The 14542-nt window shown below is 38.6% G+C and overlaps 1 protein-coding gene across 15 annotated transcripts; it reads left to right on the forward strand.

Moving 5' to 3' along the window:
- The first annotated feature begins 3515 nt into the window (after window positions 1–3515).
- On the forward strand, window positions 3516–9718 carry LOC114281671 (protein DEFECTIVE IN MERISTEM SILENCING 3-like). Of its 15 annotated transcripts, none has more exons than XM_082914640.1 (9): window positions 3516–3850; window positions 4107–4187; window positions 4364–4433; window positions 5006–5193; window positions 5611–5808; window positions 5893–5963; window positions 6050–6135; window positions 6225–6465; window positions 9459–9718. In XM_082914640.1, the coding sequence occupies exons 5-8, from the start codon at window positions 5648–5650 to the stop codon at window positions 6240–6242; spliced, it is 336 nt and encodes a 111-aa protein (XP_082770766.1). In that variant the 5' UTR covers window positions 3516–3850; window positions 4107–4187; window positions 4364–4433; window positions 5006–5193; window positions 5611–5647; the 3' UTR covers window positions 6243–6465; window positions 9459–9718. The 15 variants fall into 15 exon arrangements, with proteins under 15 accessions (XP_082770766.1, XP_082770760.1, XP_082770758.1 ...); XM_082914634.1 differs by having other exon boundaries at window positions 6069–6135; XM_082914641.1 differs by lacking the exon at window positions 4107–4187 and adding an exon at window positions 3944–4062 and having other exon boundaries at window positions 3529–3850.
- The last annotated feature ends 4824 nt before the right edge of the window (window positions 9719–14542 follow it).

Here is a 14542-nt window from a genome sequence, read left to right on the forward strand (position 1 = left end):
AGTGGCCGGAAAAGCATCACCGCATTGGCCGATGTGCCACATAATCCACATCCCTTTGGTCTTGGCTATACGCCCACCAAAGAGGATTGGGTTAGGAAATGGAAAGAGATGGCGGGCAGAGCCAGAGCCAAGCAGACCGGGAAGCGCTATGAACTTGTGCACAGACCAATCCGGGGGACCCTGAATGGCTATTTTGTTCAGGAGGGTGAAGACTTCCCATTTTGCGGTTTCCCTAAACCCTGGTTCAATTCTAAGAAGTAGCATGTTCCCGGCTTTGAAATTTTCTTTGACTTACAGCTACAAAACAGTGATATAGAAAAAAAGGCTGAGCCAACTGTTGAAGCTGAATGGAGCACATAAAGTGATTCTAAGAATGGTGAACTCAAAGTAGGAGCAACACTAGGATGTCTCCTTTTGGATCTTTCGGCCAACTCAGAGAGCTTGGGGCATAACCTGACCATTTCCTTGATCGGAGATCAACCGGTTGTGAACCTTTCTAGCAGCATTTTGGATGCATCTGACGCACCATCCCTCATTTGGCAATTAGAGGAGGGCTACCTGTCTAGCAGTTCTGAGTCAGGTAGTGAGCCAAAGTCTGATTCCACATAGTCTGTGGTGTCGGAATCAAATTTCGGTGCTTCTGAGTCTCAGTCCGGTATTCCTAGAAGTGATAACCCGGATGCCAAGGTCTTGTCCAGGTCGTCTTTTTCCTTTTCTTTTGAGTCGGTTGTAACCGAAGAACTGAATGAGCGGGACTTGATGAATGAGAATGCCACTGCAGATTCTGAGTATTTCTTTGTGCCACTTATTTATTGCATTGATCATGATTTTTAAAATTGTGACAAAAATGAAGAGAAAGGAATTCCTCCGGTTTTGAAAATTTTGATTAATCGGGAGGAGGAGAGGTTTGCAAAACCCCTTTCTGATGAAATCATTGCTTTTAATGTGGGTACTGAAAAGGATCCGAGTCTAGTCCAGATTGGGTCAACGTTGTTTTCGGAGGAGCGTGAGCGCTTAGTCGCTTTATTAAAAGATTTCAAAGATGTTTTCGTCTGGTCCTACAAAGACATGCCTGGAATCGATCTTGAGATTGTACAGTATCGGATCCCTCTTGACCCCGAGGCCCGATCCATCAAGGCGAAGTTGCGGAGAATACGCTCGGATTGGGCTTTGAAGATTAAGGAAGAGGTTATCAAGCAGATAGACGCAGAGTTCTTGCTAGTATCTGAGTATCCAACTTGGTTGGATAATATAGTCCCAGTGCCAAAGAAAGATGACAGAATTCGAGCGTATGTGGACTTCAGAGATCTGAATAAGGCCAGTCCAAAGGACGACTTCCCTTTGTCGCACATCGATGAATTGGTGGACTTCACTGCAGGTCATGCGTTCCTTTCCTTCATGGATGGATTTTCTAGGTATAACCTGATTCGGATGGCGCCCGAGGATAGAGAGAAAACTGCTTTCACTATGCCATGGGGAACCTACTGCTACATGGTGATGCCATTTGGGCTGAATAATGCCGGGGCTACCTATCAAAGGGCTGCATCCACAATTCTGCATGATATGATCCATAAAGAGGTCGAGGTGTATGTGGACGACATAATTGTCAAGTCCAAGGAAAGATAGGGCCACTACACCGACTTGAAAAAATTCTTCCAACGAATCAGAAAATATAGACTAAGGTTGAACCCACAGAAATGCAGTTTCGGCATAATAGTAGGGAAAATGCTGTGTTTCTTGATCACACAGAGGGGCATTGAGATAGATCCTTTCAAAATCAAGGCCATCCTAGAAATGCCCCCACCAAGGACTGAAAAAGAGGTGCAAGGCATTCTGGGTAAAGTGCAATTCATAAGACGATTTATTTCAAAATTAACCTTCACTTGTGAACCACTATTTGGTCTTTTGAAGAAAGGAAAAAAGTTCTGATGGGATGATCAATGTCAATTTGCTTTTGAGTAGATCAAGCAGCATCTTCAGAATCCGCCTGTGTTGTCGCCGTTAGAGCCAGAGAAGCCTTTGATTTTGTATCTGTCAGTAACCAACACAACAATATGCATGCTTGCTCAGGAATCTGAGTATAAAGTGAAGAAAGCCATCTACTATTTGAGCAAGAAAGTGCTAGATTATGAGACTCGTTACACCTCGCTGGAGAAAGCTTGCTTAGCCTTGGTATGGGCTACCAGGAAGTTGAGGCACTACTTATTAGCTCACTCCGTAATTCTGGTTTCCAGATTAGATCCCATCAAATATCGCTTTGAGAAACCAGTGTTTACGGGTAGGCTAGCCAGTTGGTTGCTTCTCCTTTTCAAATTCGATTTTAAGTATGTTACTCGCATGTCGGTCAAGGGGAGAGTAGTAGCGGAGTTCCTGGCAGATCACCCAGTAGAAGGGAATGAAGCGGTAGAATACATGTTCCTAGATGAAGCTATTCTGTAAGTCGAGGAAGAGATTTGGACAATGTACTTTGACGGAGTGTCTAATTAATACAGTTATGGGATAGGTGTGTTGTTGATAGCACCCGGCAATTCCCATATACCCTTAGCCTTTAAACTTCGGTTCAAAGTATCCAATAACGAAGCAGAATACGAAGCGTGTATCGCTGGTTTGGAAGCTGCCCTAGAACTAGGGGCACAAAGGTTGGATGTTATCGGGGACTCGAACCTAGTTGTGTCTTATGCCAATAGAGACTGGAAAGTCAAAGAAGAAAAGATGAAGATCTATCACCAGACCTTGGACGTTCTGATTCCTAGGTTTGAAAAGCTGACCTTCACGAATCTACTAAGAGAGAACAACTGGTTTGTTGACGCCTTATTAACTCTATCTTCTATGATAGACATCCCGTTTGGAGTCTGGATGCGTCCGATCATCATTGAGCAAATACACACGCCAGACTATGAGACTATTGTCACAATAGATGAAGTTTAAGATCTAAACCCTTGGTTCTATGACATTTGGAACTTCTTAGAAAAGAAGGTTTATCCACCAGGGGCAAATGCCAAAGACAAAAGGGCAATACGGCGGGTGGCTATTCAATTTATCATCTGCAAAGGTAAATTGTACAAGAGAGGTCATCTGGGAATGCACAAGTTGTGTGTCAAAGTAGAGGAATCAAAGCGCCTGATAAAGGCTATCCATGGAGGAGAGTGCGGAGCGCACATGAACGGAGTAATGTTAGCCTGGAAGATTCTCAGGCAAGGTTACTATTGGTCTACCACACTACTAGAAAAATAGGTATAAGACATGGAACATTTTGCAACAGCATATTAACTGTCGCAAAAAGTAATCTTTTGCGACGACTAATACCTCGTCGCCAATGATCACTTTTTGCGACGGCATTTCCTGTCTCAAAAGATAGAAGGATATATTGGATGGTTTTTACGATGGCAAACTATTGGCCATCGTGAAAGACCTATTTTTTTGAGATGGCTTTTTCTCTCGTCGCAAAAAGATTTTTTTTGCCATGGCCTTTCTTGTGTCATGGCTAATAGACCAAAAAAAAAAAAACGCTTCTTATTCTTTCTCTCTATCATGCCTCTGTCTCTCTGTCACGCCCTCCTCCTCCTCCCCTCTCTCTCTCTCTCTCTCTCTCTCTCTCTCTCTCCACTGTCGTCAGTATAGGATCACACGACCACCACTGCCACTGATATCACCATTGCAAACTAGCAGCCATTCTCTGAAATCGAGGAGACGCAATCGAAGCGGTTTGACATTAAGATCGCCATCCAAATTTAGACGCTAGAATCGACAGAGACGACAATTGAGCTACGTAGTAGGGGTGGAATGTAGTGGGGGAATCAGAAAACCTAATTTTATTTCTCTTCACTCTCTCTCTCTCATATATATATATGTATGTATAAGCAGTTTTAGATCTCTCTCTCTCTTTAATTAAATTTACAGAACATGATGCTTTGCTTTGTTTTGCTTTGAATTGCTTTCTCAGAACTCAAAAAGAGAAAGAAAAAGAAAAAGGGTTTTCTTGACAACTCCATTCGATTCATCTAAAATTCTCGTTTTCTCCAAAATGGGGTTGTGGGATTCCCTCCTCAATTGGCTTAGTAGGTAATTTACTTCTTTCTCTTCTAATCTTCCATATTTTTTGTCAGAATGATTCTTGTCTAACTCCAAGGAATGAAGCGCAAAATGGAGCATTCTGTCAGGGAGAAACAGTTTCATTTACTTCTAAGGTTGTTAAGGATTTTTTGAAGTTGTGTCATAATGTTATGGTAAATGAATCTCGTGTTTTAGTTCTCATCTTGGTTATGACAAAGTTGTTCATGGTGGATATATCTTGTTAAACTGTTTATATACATTATTAGTGGGAGTTGGTCAATTGGAGTAATTTTGTGTTGCTTTAAAACAGCATGAAGACAATATAAAAAATATGAAGTCTCAGAAAAATAGCTTGGATGACTTCATTCTTGACATGCAAGGTGTATTATTTTCTAATTTTTAGTTTGTGTAAGTGTGCCTGTAAAATTTATTGTCTAATTTTCTAATTAAATGTTTTAAGATATTACGTTTTTTGAAAAAAAGAAAGAAAAGAAGTTACTGCCAGAAATTAGCTTGATTGGTATATGTTGTCATAGCAAAAGGGAAGATGCAGGATTCAAGTGCCAATTAGCAAAAATTATGTTCCCTAAGCCCTTAAGTAGAGGCCACATAGTGCGCTCTGTGAGTGTGATTGGTTTTCGTCAATAATGCATTTCTAATGAGCATAACTCATTAAATTTTACCAATTTCTATCGTACCCCTTGTTCACACTGAAGATCAACTCCATGCTTTTTTATTACAATTACATGGAATTAAGTTATTACGTTAATAAGATCTGCATTCAAACTTTGGAAGTGAAATAATTTTGAGTTTGAAGAAGTTAAGATCTTGATTCTCTTGCGATAATGTATGATTTACTTGTATCATTTGCTTATATTTTTTTCCTGATAATTATTATCTCATTTAATCTTGGGAAATATCATTCATCAAGTATGCCTATGATGGAAGACAGGGATCATACTGGTGTGGACAGTGAGGAGGAACCATTAGAACATATAATAGGGCACGAGAAATCTGCAACTGGCATTTTGTGCTTGCCGAAACTTGCCATGGCAATGAGGCTTCCAATCTTCTATTGACCAAGGATGTGTTGGGTATTGTTGCTACACTTGGGAAAGTGGATGATGACAATCTCAGTAGGTTGGTTTGAAATTGCAATCTTCTGTGTTTTTAATTGTTTACTTTGTACTATTGTCATTGCTTCTTATTTAGTTGTGTTCGATAATTTTTCAGCCATTTTGACATGGACATGGTAGAGAATTAATTGTCCCATCCTAATGATATGTAGCTCTAGTGATTGAATATATTCTGGTAAATGTTTTGTATATTATTAGGTTCGTTTGAAGTTTGCATGGTCGTGTGTGTTTTTGAATAGGTGCAATGAGTGTAGTTGTTACATTGATGTCTTGGCAGTTCTGATGTTAAGATGCTATGCTAACTTTACTGGCTCATGGATGGTAGACTTCCTACAGCATGTTGATTAAGGTGTAGTCAGAGAGTCTTACTGTTATTAGTGATCTATAGTATACTTGACATGTTCTGTTTTTCCAACTCTAGAGTCAGGCTTGTCTCGGAGTACTTGGGTATAGAAACGATGTTGGCAGTTGTCTGCAAGACTTACAATGGTGTTAAAGCTCTGGAAACATATGAAAAAGATGGTTCTGTCAGTAAAAGTTCTGCCCTTCATGGGCTTGGAACTTCCATAGGGAGGCATTTGGATGGCCATTTTCAAGTCATTTATCTTGAAAATTTAAGGTATGTGGCCCCATGTACCATCTTTTTCTTGTACAATGGAGTTCTAGTTTGTTGATATTATAAAATACTGTTTTTTGTTGTCAGACCATTCCATGGTGAGTTTGTAGCGGAGGACCCCCAGATGCAACTTGATATTTTCAAGCCAAGTTTATATTGTAAATAATTTTTTTTTTTTTTTATTTTTATTTTTTATTTTTTATTTTTTATTTTTATGGGTTCATCAAACTTTTTGTTGCCTCAGTTACAGATCGTATGTGCAGATCTGGTGCTGTTGATCTCATCTGCGTTGATTCTGTCTCAGCTCTTACTCCACGAGCTGAGATTGAAGTAAGTTTCATCGTTTTTATTTTCAGAATACAGAAGTTGACAAGATTGCTAATGCCTGACACATCCTTGGGTCTGTTTGTTGTACATAGGGGGAAATTGGAATGTAGCAAATGGGTTTGCAAGCATGTCTCATGAGCCAAGCTCTGTGTAAAATGTCTGGAAATGCCTCCAAAGCTAGATGTACTCGTATTTTTCTGAATCAAATAAGACAAGGTAATTTTGATTAATAAGGTGTAAAATAGAGCCCTGAAGACCAGAGGACACACTCTATTACAATCACTTTCTTCAATCACTCTCACCATTACTACAACTCAAGGTCCAGTACCGAAGGTTTGTTCATTTCCATCAATTTTCTTATCATTTTCCTTGTAATTTTCCTTCATTTTCCATTTCACTGTGTTTCCTCCTGTTAAATCATATATTTTGCATACATACACACACTAAGGTCATGTTTGTTTGGGTGGACATGAGCTTGGGATTGGACTAATAGTCTAATAAAATTATTAATCCGATGTTTGGTTAAACAATTGAATAATTATTTTACACTTGACTATTAGTTAAGATAGGATACATAATCCAACGGATTCGTAGTCCTAGGACTATTAGTCATGGGAATGCTAATCCAGTCCGCCCAAATAAACATGGCCTAAGGGTATAAGCCCACCTGATGGGTGTGTTATTAAATTTGTAAAATATAAATTTTAATTTTGAATTAGAAATATATATAGTGTTTGTTGATCAAGTGGTAAGGGTTTTGTTTTCGAAACTCAAGATCTTAAGTTCAAATCTTGTGCACTTTATAAATTTTTTTCTCTTTTTTTTATATAAAAAAATCCACTTTGCAAAAGGAAAGAGTAGGCTTCAAGACACTAAAATGAGTTGTTCACACATATATAATAGTATATCTATAATTTATACAAAATTATTTGTAGTGAAGTAATTTTATTGATTTCAAAGAAGTTTGAATACTGCTCTTAATTAGATAAGTGTTCGTTGTTGTCTGTGAATCGGAAGCTAAAATAGTCTATTTGTTTATCAAATCATACTGTGTTTTGCTGGCTGATTGAGTTGCATTCTTCTTTCCTTCATCTAGAAACTTTTCGAAAACCATGATTCTCAATGCATGGCTTTTCAATTCACAGTTTACTCTTGATTCTTAAAATAGGTAATCTTTCTCATTGATTTGAATTGAGGATTCTCAATGCTGGTTTTTCAGTTCACAGTTTAGTGTTGATTCTTAAAATCGATAAAACATTTTACAATTCGATACGTGATTTTATAACTGTAGTTCTGATTTGGAACAAGTCTAGACCGTTTACATACATACATACATATATACATTCATATAAATTGTTATTTTTCATAAACACTCGAGTACTTAATTATGCCAATGACTTCCCCATCTTCAGTGAGTGTTGAGAGCGAACAATGAGGCATAGTAGTTGCTGCTGTGCTGAGCTCACAATAGCAACCCCAAACCCCCCAATAACCTATTTAAACTTTAAATAAATTGCTTGTAGCATATATAAACACCAATAATTTTGACTAAGAATAAAATAGTTCACAGTAATTTTGTAAATCCATCCCAATAACCTATTTAAACTTTAACTAAATTTCATGTAGCATATAAACACTAACTACTATAGCGGGTTGCAAAAAGGAGTATTGAATGAATAGTAATCGAGATGTAAACAAGTAACAGACAATAAACAGAGAGTATAGAGAAGGTCTTTGGGTGAAAAATAAGGAAAGCACCCCTTAAACTGAAAACAAATTAGCACACTATTAAATACACCTTACCAAGTGTCCCGAAGGCACTCATTGCCAATAGCCAAACTTTATTAGTCTCATGTTATTGAAAGGGGGTTTGGGGAATGAATGGACTAAAATTGGAAAAAGGGGAAATATGATTAATTAAGCATTGAGTTAAAAGTTGCTTGAAATATGGTGACAATAATAGACTCCATATGAGTATGAAAGGGAACTCTTGCTTATTTTGGGAAGTCACATTTTACATTTGGTTGTCAAGAAAATTATTCTCGGTTTGTAAACCCTAGTTACTGTTATCTTTTTTTGCATAAACTATATTTTGGATGTGTTAATGTTGTTGTGTTGTCAATCACTACTCTCCATAATAAGCTTATAATGGGGGCTTTCTTTTAGTTGGATTTATTTGTCTATATATGTTCTTTTTTGGACGATATGTCTTTTGGGTCCCTCCACTGTTATGCAGCAGACATTGTTTTTTTTCTTCTATTCTTTGATTAAATGTTACTTATCACTCTTTGATTCTGACTTTGCCCTAGTATCACCTCCAAGTTATCAATTTGAAACTGATAGCCTTTGCAAACAGATTGTTCTATATGAATATATTGATCAATGAAGGAATGAAATTTGCAGCTTTATTTTGCTACTATTATGAATTATCAATTTATTTTATTGATTTAGCATTTGAATGGAAGGATTGATTTTTGTTCTAATAATTGAAATGTCAATGGTGGTGAGCTATTATTCTTTAATGATTTAGCATTTGAATGGAAGGACTAATTTTTGTTATGAGAATTGAATAGTCAATGGTGGCGAGCTGTTATTCTAAAGTGACATCCATTCTTTTAGTGATTCCTATTCATATATCCTTCTCATCAAACTTCTCTGAAATATAATTAATATGATCTCTATTTACATTCAGAAATTGACAAATGGTAGTGTGACAAAACATCACTCTTAGAACCTTTTGGAGTTTGTAATCACTGACTGTTGATAGTCTAATAATTGGTAGTGTGACAAACCATCCACTTTGGTCGACGGTGCTGGTTTGGTTTTATAACCCTATACGACAGTCTTAGCAGAACCTTTGGAGTTTATAATTTCAACTTCGATGTCTCTCTATTCATACTCACACATCTTGATTGATTTGTCCATGGTATGGAGTCACATAAAACTACTTATTCCTTAGAGTTCAAAAATTGGTTATTATGTCATTAACAGAATGTATGGAAGTCAAGTGAAGTTTGTGCCCAAAAAAATTGAGTTTATAATGCAGGGTTTTAGGGAATTTTAAACCATGGAAGCCCTTGCAGTGATTGGAATTAGTTCGGTTATTTCTGGCAATACTTGTCTCTCACCTGGTAGACATCCATGATACCTCAGTTCTGAGCTTTCTAAAAATTTAATTAGCCATTTATCCTGAAAAAGGGTACTGTCCGGTACAAGGTTCTTGGCCAGTTTCATGAAATAAATATTAATTGTTTTACATTTTCTGTAAGTTTGAAATTAATTATATTATAAATGATATTTTTTTTTTTTGTGTTTTTTTTTTGCAGATGCAACCCTTTTTGAGTACGTGATGATATTTTTGCATTTCGATATTGGAGCTTACTGTTGATATTAAAACAAACTATAATATATATGTTTTTTTATTTGGATTGTTGATACTTTTGTTTTGCTTTAGATACAAAAATTTAAGTTATTGAATATCAAAAGTTATTAGTATTGTTAGAGAATGTTTTATATATTTTTGTAAAGAATATTTGGTTGACAATTGTTACAGGATAAATATTACGTAAGATTTTGTGAATATAAATGTGGATGTGTGTGGATGTGGATATGGATGCAGATGTATTTTATTTTAGAAAATATTAATAATTTGTACGGGGAATGAATTAATAAAATATATATTGATTTTATGAAAATAATTTTATTGCGACAATAATAACTGTCGCTAATGTAATCATCATTTCCTTACATTTTATTAGCGATGGGTTAACCTCTAGCATATACATATTAGTTCAATCTTTAGCAATGGTTTAAACTGTCGCAAATATGGTATTAATTTAATTTTTCTTTTTTGTGACATTTTAGGCCGTCGCTAATAATACTTTTCGCGGCGTCAAATATTGTCGCAAAAAAAGTCTTAGCGACGACAACCAATATCGTCACTAAAAAGTGGAGTTTTTCCACCTTTTTTATGTCAGGTTAAACCGTCGCCAAAACTATTGATTAGCCGTTGCTAAAAGAACGCGACGGTTTGTAACCATCACAAATACTTTTTGTCACACCCCTTTCCGCGACCCCCATTTTCGCAAAAGACTTTTTGTGACGATATATGGACCTTTTGCGATGTTTGAGACCATCGCAAAAAGTCTAATTTTTAGTAGTGAGGAGGATTATATTGGTTTTGTTTGGCGATGCCACAAATGCCAAATTCATGCTAATTGCATGAACATCTCGCCATCGAAGTTGTACAACATGACTTCACCATGGCCTTTCTCAATCTGGGGATTTGTCGTCATCGGCGCAGTCACACCGAAAGGGTCGAATGGGCATAAATACATTCTGGTGGCAATTGATTACTTCACGAAATGGGTGGAAGCTCAGTCCTATGCAGTGTTGAAAGTAGTGCATGTGGCTAAGTTCATCCGAAATAACAGCATTTGCCGATATGGAGTCCCAAACGAGATCATTTCAGATAATGGCTCCCATTCAAGAAAGAAGTGATCGACTTGTTAGAGAAATACAACGTGGCTTTCCACAAGTCATCCACATATCGGTCGCAAACCAACGGAGCTATTGAGGCTGCCAACAAGAACATTAAGCATATTTTGCAAAAGATAGTCGAGACCTGCAAGGACTAGCTAGATAAATTGCCATTTGCACTCTGGGGCTACAGAACTTTAATCCAGACGTCTACAGGGGCAACTCCTTACTCTTTTGTCTATGGGATGGAAGCTGTTTTGCCAATTGAAATAGAAGTCCCATCGTTGCGGGTTGTGGCTGAGTGTCAAATAGCAGAGGCGGACTAGCAGCAGAGCAGGTTCGAAGAACTAATGTTGTTTGATGAGAGAAATAAGAAAGTATTGTACCATGTTCAGGGTTATCAACGCAACGTTGCTAGGGCTTTTAACAATAAAGTTAAGTCCCGGAATCTCAAAGAAAGGGATTTGGTGCTGAAAGACAATTGAGCTCCCATCCATGACCCTAGGGGCAAGTTCAGACCTAATTAGACTGGTCCTTACATCATCAAAACTATCTGGTCGGGTGGAGTTGCTATTCTCATGGACCTGGATGGCCTGGAATTTTCCCAACCGATCAACATGGACAAGTTGAAGAAATACTATCCTTGAGAGGCTCGCTAGGCCAAAAACCCGGAAGGGTGACCTATGCAAAAGTTAGAGCATAAAAAATTAGAAATAAAGAAAAACTAAGCTCACATGGTTAAAAACCCTAAAGGGTAGCCTTGGCAAAAGTTAGAGCGTAAAAAGAGTGTTAATACTCGAGTGAACCCGAATCGAACTATGTAAGGCTTGATTCCCATCTTCGGGATACGTAGGCAACTTCATCCTGAAGTTTGGCCGTAAACACCTCTAACTCAACTATCCTGTCCATGTGTCTGATCAGGTCATCTTTGTCTATTCTTTACCTAAAAGTTCGGTTGTGATTTTTACTCTGAGAGAAGAGCTGGTTACAGTGCAAATCAGTGTTATTTAGATAAGGGGCAATTTGTGATCTTTGGATTCGGGGTTCTACATCTCGAGGATTGATTCCATGTGTGTCAAGTGGTGATCCTTATCGAAAATGGTTTTGAAACGTTTTAATAAAAGTTGATTTTGTTCAAATTTTACCTTTTACAACTTAGGCCATTTTTGGACCAAAAGAAAAACTTTCAGTGCTCACAACTTTAATTTCATTGATTTCAATACAAAGTTCTCCAACTCTTGATAAAAATCAAAGTAGCTTTTATTACATTCATAAGACTTAAAAAGTAAAATCAAAGCAATAAACTAGGGGCATAGATGAGTCAGGTGCTCCTGCGTCCCCTGCTTGTGCTAGTGGAAGCTTCCGATGCCAAAAGTGGGTTCGGTTTGTGCCTCGTCCCCGAGCCAAGCCAGGTAGGAGCCAGAAGTTCTCTCGTTCTCCAAGTAATGAGGAACCCAGCCAAATGTGAACGTCGGATGGGGAATGAAACCGGGTACTCTACCCCCCCTTTGGGCAAATCTGATCATGTCCAAATTGATACCTGAACCGGAACGGAAAGTAGAATACATAGTGTGTCAGGCCGATCAGCTAAATGCCAAGTTGCTAAGTCATATTGTAGCTCATTTCGATAAGGTTAAGCTAGGGGCAACGCCAAGCAATGTCAGCAGCAAACTTGTTGCACATCCAGTGGCACCACCACCCTTCATTCGAGAATTCCACTAGACGGTGGTGAAAGAAATAGCCTCGAGCTGAGTATGTGGGACAAGAGTCCATTACCTTCAGTTTGTCCATTAGCTGCACCTGGGGAGGGATGAAAAAAAAGAGAGATTAAAGAATAGAGAGATGTATGTTGAGAGAAAAGTGAGAAAATGGCTTTGAGAAAAAAAAAAAAAAACAGAGCATGAGTGCCGAGTGATGTGAAAAATGCATATTAGAAAGGGTAGGAAACATTACTTGAAGAAATAGTGGACTCCCTGCAAATTTGGTAGCCTCTCGCCAATGGAAGGCATCTAAGCCCATCAAAGTCTTGGCCAACACCAAACCAATGCAACTCTTGCCCTCTCCTAGGCCTTGGGCTACTTCAAATAGCCGAATGCTGGACCCTCCGAAACTAGGGGCAAGAAGGAAATGAGCCAACATACATAAGCAAAAGGCGTGTTGCTGAAAACCCCACCAAAGAAGGTCGCCTTGGTCACCGACTTTAGAAAATCGATGAATCAGGCTGGGAATATCCAGCTTTCCGTTGTGAACTAAAGATCGAGCCTCATTGTAACATGCACGCGGGGGACCTCGCTACAGCTCGGACTCGATTTGTAGTCACGGTTCTAAGTCTGAACCAAAGAGTCCAAATCCGGCAAATCGTTTTGAGAAAACAGATTTTTGAAAGAAGTGCCAAACATGGACTGCTTTGCCAGATACAGAGTCGCCACCTAAATGTTTTTTTAATGGGAAATTTAGGAAACCCTGACTCGGTGCCAAAGGCCACGTGTCCGTCATCACCAAAGTTGCCTCGGCTCGGGAACTTGGGTACGATTGGGGAAGGTCACTTCGTGAGCACCCCCGCTCGCCCGATCAAAAATCGGCCTCTACTAACCATGATATCTATTTTTGAAAACTTTGTGTGTCCTTATTCCAGTTATTAGCCTAGGTTACTATGTGATGCACACAGCATATAAGTATAGACTGGGTCGCCTGAATTGGAACAAAACATTTCATGCTTGTTTATTTGAAAGATGGTTTGCTACTCGCAAGTAGGCTTAAAATGAAGATTTTGCCACCCTCAGGTGGGCTTAGGAAAAGATGTTTTTGCCACTATCTAGTGGGCTTAAAACTCACAGTCAATGATTTGTTCCAATCCAACTAACTCAACCTTCACCCACAGGCATTCAGGCAGTTATATCATATAAGCAATTAGCCTCATGGTAAGCATGCTATTCATGGCAGCACTCACACGCATGCAAGGATGCTAAAGCATAGAACTTACCGAGTACTCCAAGCCAAAATAGAAACTACATTAGAAATCATGCATGATCCTAAGTATACAAAAATGCCTAATGCAACACATGCAAAAATGCAACTATAGCAGGCTCGGCTATTCTAAACATGGCATATGAAATGCTACAGCTAACATGTATTCAATTTGGAATTGAAATACAAATGTAGTTAGTATGATGCGCCGAGCCCGGTGCATGCAATACAGATGAATGATGCAAACATGCTGTCATATTGTATGCTAATTTAAACATGCTCTAATCTAACCATCAAAAGCGGATAAATAAAAGGGAGAAAAGACGTGGGGTTGGAAGACATACAACACACACACGCACACTTATTACAGTTGTGCCCTCGCGCAGAGGGTCCGAATAAATATACAGTCCCGAATAAAAGAATATTACAGTCCAAATAATACAGTCCGAATAATATACAAATTCCTAATTAATTAATCAAATTAACTAAGAAAGCTGTAAAACTGGCGTGCAAGCCAGAGACTGCCTTGCTCCTGATGAATGATGCATGTCTGGGCTGCCTTGCGCGGAAATCCACTGGGATGCCCCAATTAGCCTCTGTTTAGCAGTTATTCTTAAAACGCGTGCCAAGTCCCAAAAAGTTGCTGATTCTTCATTTTGTTGCAACAGAGAGCAGGAAAGGGGCATAGCAATGTATTTTCACAGATATATGCATGCCTCGATCCTCGTGCCACCAATCACGCATATCGATGCATGATGGCAGAGGAGTCGAAATGTGCAACTCAATATAGAATGAATGCACGTATAAACACAACAAGAACCTAACTCCATCATGGATGATCCGGAGTGTCGGTGACTGGGGAATTGAGACACGTTCCATCACTCAGAGTACGAAACGCACCTCGTTTCCCATGTCCGGGCTAACTCCTATCCTGAACACGATGCAATATGCATGATATGCATGA

This window comes from Camellia sinensis, chromosome 2, assembly GCF_055761805.1.
Source record: "Camellia sinensis isolate YWXY chromosome 2, ASM5576180v1, whole genome shotgun sequence".
Classification (NCBI taxonomy): Eukaryota; Viridiplantae; Streptophyta; class Magnoliopsida; order Ericales; family Theaceae; genus Camellia; species Camellia sinensis.

What these genes read in the sequence shown, in the direction of transcription:
- LOC114281671 (XM_082914631.1), top strand. Translation starts at nt 5,588, where the DNA reads ATGTTCTGTTTTTCCAACTCTAGAGTCAGGCTTGTCTCGGAGTACTTG. An exon ending in ATTTATCTTGAAAATTTAAG is followed by an intron (nt 5,809 to 5,892) that starts GTATGTGGCCCC and finishes TTTTGTTGTCAG; the next exon opens with ACCATTCCATGGTGAGTTTG. An exon ending in TTTCAAGCCAAGTTTATATT is followed by an intron (nt 5,964 to 6,068) that starts GTAAATAATTTT and finishes TCGTATGTGCAG; the next exon opens with ATCTGGTGCTGTTGATCTCA.